Source organism: Haliotis asinina, chromosome 11, assembly GCF_037392515.1.
Source record: "Haliotis asinina isolate JCU_RB_2024 chromosome 11, JCU_Hal_asi_v2, whole genome shotgun sequence".
NCBI classification, from domain to species: domain Eukaryota; kingdom Metazoa; phylum Mollusca; class Gastropoda; order Lepetellida; family Haliotidae; genus Haliotis; species Haliotis asinina.
In genome coordinates, this window is record NC_090290.1 from 827,709 (window position 1) to 832,233 (window position 4,525).

Sequence of the window (4,525 nt, forward strand, 5' to 3'; positions counted from 1 at the left end):
TATGGAATATCAACTGGTCTGAAACATTACGCTTTATCCGGAATGATGCGTTGGTTTTATGGTTTAATGCAAGATTTTAACAAGAATTTGACAGTACATATTTTAATGACATTTTAACTATATGCAGATCCGAAATATCACTTCTGTATATCATGTCGACGTGAACGCCTGATGCATATTATCATATATGTTTCAGACAGATACTATAATCAACAGAGAGAATGTCTCTCACGGATAAAAATGTGGGGGAGTGGTTGGACTCCAACCCTTCGTTCCTGTCAAAGTACATTGCAAATGCGCCTGATGACGTCGTAAACAGTCTTGGACTGAAAAGGGCCAGCGACCCAGGCAAGTTATCTTTAGTTGCCAAAAATGTCATGGCAAGTAAACTTTTGAAGAAGTATTTGAATGGAGATAGAGAAATCAATAAAGCTGCTTCCAACATAATTGCTGCGAGCAAACTTGATGGGATGAACGAAAATGACGTTTTCATGGAACTCGTGCGAGATATCGCTAGCGAACTGGATGTTAATGTTCTTTGTCACAAGATTCTCAGAAATGTCAGCTTGCTTACCAAGAGTGATAGAGGAAGTTTGTTTCTTGCAAGAGGCACAGCTGACAACAAATACCTAGTGTCTAAGCTATTTGATGTCACGCAGACTTCAACTCTTGAAGAGTCCCTTCATACTGAAGAAACTGAAATTAAGGTTCCATTTGGAACAGGTATTGCTGGCCATGTTGCCCTAACAAAAGAAACAGTAAACATCAAAGAAGCGTACGACGATCCACGATTTAATCAAGCCGTTGACAAAAAGACTGGATATCGTACACACAGCATTTTGTGTATGCCCATCCTAAACCAACACGGAGACGTCATTGGTGTTGCGCAGATCATCAACAAGATTTATGGTTCCCACGAGTTTGTTGCAAAAGATATTGACATTTTCAAACAGTACCTTACCTTTTGTGGGATTGGCATTATGAATGCACAACTCTTTGAGATGTCCATTAAAGAATACCAGAGGAATCAGCTTTTGCTAAATCTAGCGCGCGGGATATTCGAGGAACAAACACGTCTTCAGCAACTGGTGCAGAAAATTATGCTTGATGCTCAGCAGCTGTTAAAATGCGAACGATGCAGTGTATACCTCTTATCGGATTTCTCTGCAGAAATGTCCTTTGATTTTTCTCAGGAAAGTGAACCTGTCGTAGAGAGGACATACGCTTCAATGGATGACATAAAATTTTCAACTGTGTTTGTGCTATCTGAAAAGGGAGACGGAAATATAGAAATTCCAAGTGCTGGGGATATTGCAACGTCCCAAAATACGAAAGTTTCGAAAGCAGTAGTTTTCGAAAAAACGTCTGTGAACATTCCAGATCTTGAATTTGAAAGTCGGTTTGGAAACGTTCATTTTGTTGACAACAGTGGTTTCAAATCCAGAAGTATCTTATGTGTGCCTATCTTCAACAGCAAAATGGAAATAATTGGGGTAACTCAACTGATTAACAAGTCAAATGGTATGGCTTTTAATGAGAATGATGAAAACATCATAGAGGCATTCTCAATTTTCACTGGACTTGGTATTCACAACTGTCTCATGTATGAAAACGTCTGTAAGTTGATGGCAAAACAGAAGGTTGCCCTCGAAGTTCTCTCGTATCACGCATCAGCTTCAGAAGAGGAAACCAAAAAGCTGGCACAGGCAGATTTGCCTTCTGCAGAAGAGTGGGGATTGTACACATACGAATTTGATGACTTTGAGATGGATGAATTTGACACATGCAGGGCAGTTATCAAAATGTTCTGTGAAATAGGAGCAATGGAAAAGTTCAAGGTGCCATATGATGTGCTGTGTCGATGGACACTCACCGTCAGAAAGAATTACAGACCAGTCATCTACCACAATTGGCGACATGCATTTAACGTATTTCAAAGTATGTTTACCATTATGTTCACTGGAAACCTTGCAAAGACTTTTGATGATATTGAGATATTCGCTATCTTTGCAGCCTGCCTTTGCCATGATCTTGATCACAGAGGCACAAACAATGCGTTCCAAGTAAAGGCTGCATCGCCTTTGGCCACGTTATACAGTACATCAGTGATGGAACATCACCATTTTGACCACTGCATCATGATCCTAAACAGCAATGGAAATAACATCTTTAAGAACCTCAGTAAAGATAACTACCAGAGGGCTTTGAACCTTCTAGAGCATGCAATCATATCAACAGACCTTGCACTTTACTTCAAGAAACGTAATGATTTCAAGGTCTTTATAGAACAGGGGATTAAAGATTTCAGACCACCTGAGCGGAGAGAGGTCTTAACGGCGATGATGATGACTGCATGCGATGTGGCCGCCATTTGCAAACCCTGGGAAATCCAATTCCGAACAGCGCAGCTGGTAGCAAGTGAATTCTTTGAACAAGGAGACATAGAAAAGGATGTCTTGGGCGAGAATCCGATCCCGATGATGGACAGGGAAAAACAGGATCAGCTGCCGAAAATGCAAGTTGGTTTCATAGATTTCATCTGTTTGCCAGTATACAAACTGCTCAGTGAGCTGGACCCTGCCCTCAGTCCTTTGTATGAAGGTTGTCTTAACAACAGAAAGAACTGGCAAGACCTGTCTGGTGACAAGACTGCCAAAGGAACACACAAAGCTGATGTGAAGACAGCTAATGAGGGAAGGAAAGACACAGACATAAAACAAAAAGGTATCAGCAGCACTAAACCCGCAAACAATCCCAGAGGAAGAAAAGATACAAAGTCAAAACCTGGCAAGAATTGTACAGCTGAGTCTTTTCGAAACAGACTAGCAAAAAGGCTGAAAATGCCTAAATCAAAGATTTGTGTTGTTATGTAAACTATGGCCACTTGTGAAAGAGACACACATGATTCCCTGAACATGTCACGAGATTACACCACCTTGTTTTTTTTTTTAACTATTTACCCCCCAGTTTTGTCTGGACTTCATTTTGCACAAATGATAATATAGCTGATGAAAGGTTCTGCTTTTCATATCATACGAGAATTTCTTCTAAATGTAAATTAGATTGTCAAGTGGAAAAGACTGAAATAGTTTCAGCTAACTACATATTTCCTGATATTTTAAATACTAGAAGGATAATTAAGAAGGGATTTCATCTCTGTAGTTTGTTGTGAACAGAGATAAACATATCATTTTAATTTAGTAAAATCTATTAATGTAAGCAGTTATTACTTGCAAGCAAATGTGGTTGAATAATAATAAAAGGTATAAAGTAATACTCTATGTCATGACTCAGATTTCTTTAGATGTCAAAAATGCATTATGTTTTCCCATCCCACTGTCATATGACCCAACTGATCTGTGAAGATCCTGGTTAGAACTGGTTTTAAGCAACCCATGCTCATTCTAAAAGCAGGGATGCCATTTTCAGCTAAAATTCAATATTGTGTCATTGAAAGGGGCTTCAGACAATTCACAAAATTGATTATTTTGAATTAAAATCAGCAGAAATCTGTGGAAAATTGCCATCCCTGTAAGAGGCAATAAGGAAACCTTATGGTCAGACACCCTGACTGGTTGACACGTCATCGTATCCCCATTTTGTAGGTTGATGCTCATGATCTCTACCACTGAACCGTCTTGTGTGGACTCAATTATTTACAGACCACTGCATACACCTGCATATTGCTGAGTGTAGCATTGAACAACAAACATAGGATAGTTTGCCATTTTCACTCAAATCAACAAACAGAGGAGGATATGTTTCCTTACATTTATTATATTCATTATTACAATGTAAACAGACAACAAACAAAAGACAGACATATTGCACCAATACAAAAAGTTACAATGTTTACATAACAAAGATGAACACTTTGAGTACATAACTGAATATAATGTTCAACATTCTGTTTTCCCACTAGAAAGAGGCTCCCTCAAATCTGTCCTCTCCACTTGGACCAGTAACTCCCATGAAATAAATAAAAACATTTGATTACTTCCCAAGTAGGCTGTGATCCAAGGCCCAGATTAATACTTTCTTTCACGTTATCATTTCTGAAAACATGATTTGATGATCTTTGAAGAAAATTACACAGGCAACTAAAATATGTCTTCAGTATAACATCTGAAAATGCTACAACACAAAAAAAAACATCAACACTAATGTTTCAGTAAAACCATGACACATTTTCACAAAGCAAGGGTAGCCTATACTCATACAGTTATCATAACTTGGGTTTCAAGAATGGATTCAAAGTATATGGGTCATGCCAAACCCGTGAAGTATTGACCATGCAGATGCATCCCAGCAGACACCAGACAACAGTACAACTACGTCTATGGGTAAGCATTGGCACCATGGCAGTCACAGCTGACTTGTTCTGGTCATGAACAATCTATGATCTTGCAAAAAAAAACTTACAGTTACAACAAGCAGAAGACTAGATTTGACTGCAAAATTCCAGTGTCTGTCATGTAAACCTTCAATAACAACAAACAACATTCATATTACAACCATAAAGATC

At 38.6% G+C, this 4,525-nt stretch overlaps 1 protein-coding gene across 1 annotated transcript; it reads left to right on the top strand.

Annotated features, from left to right (window-relative positions):
* Nucleotides 1–221: 221 nt before the first annotated feature.
* On the top strand, nt 222–2,873 carry LOC137256217 (cGMP-specific 3',5'-cyclic phosphodiesterase-like). Its single transcript, XM_067793938.1, has one exon. It carries the CDS (start codon nt 222–224, stop codon nt 2,871–2,873), a length of 2,652 nt encoding a protein of 883 aa, XP_067650039.1.
* The last annotated feature ends 1,652 nt before the right edge of the window (nt 2,874–4,525 follow it).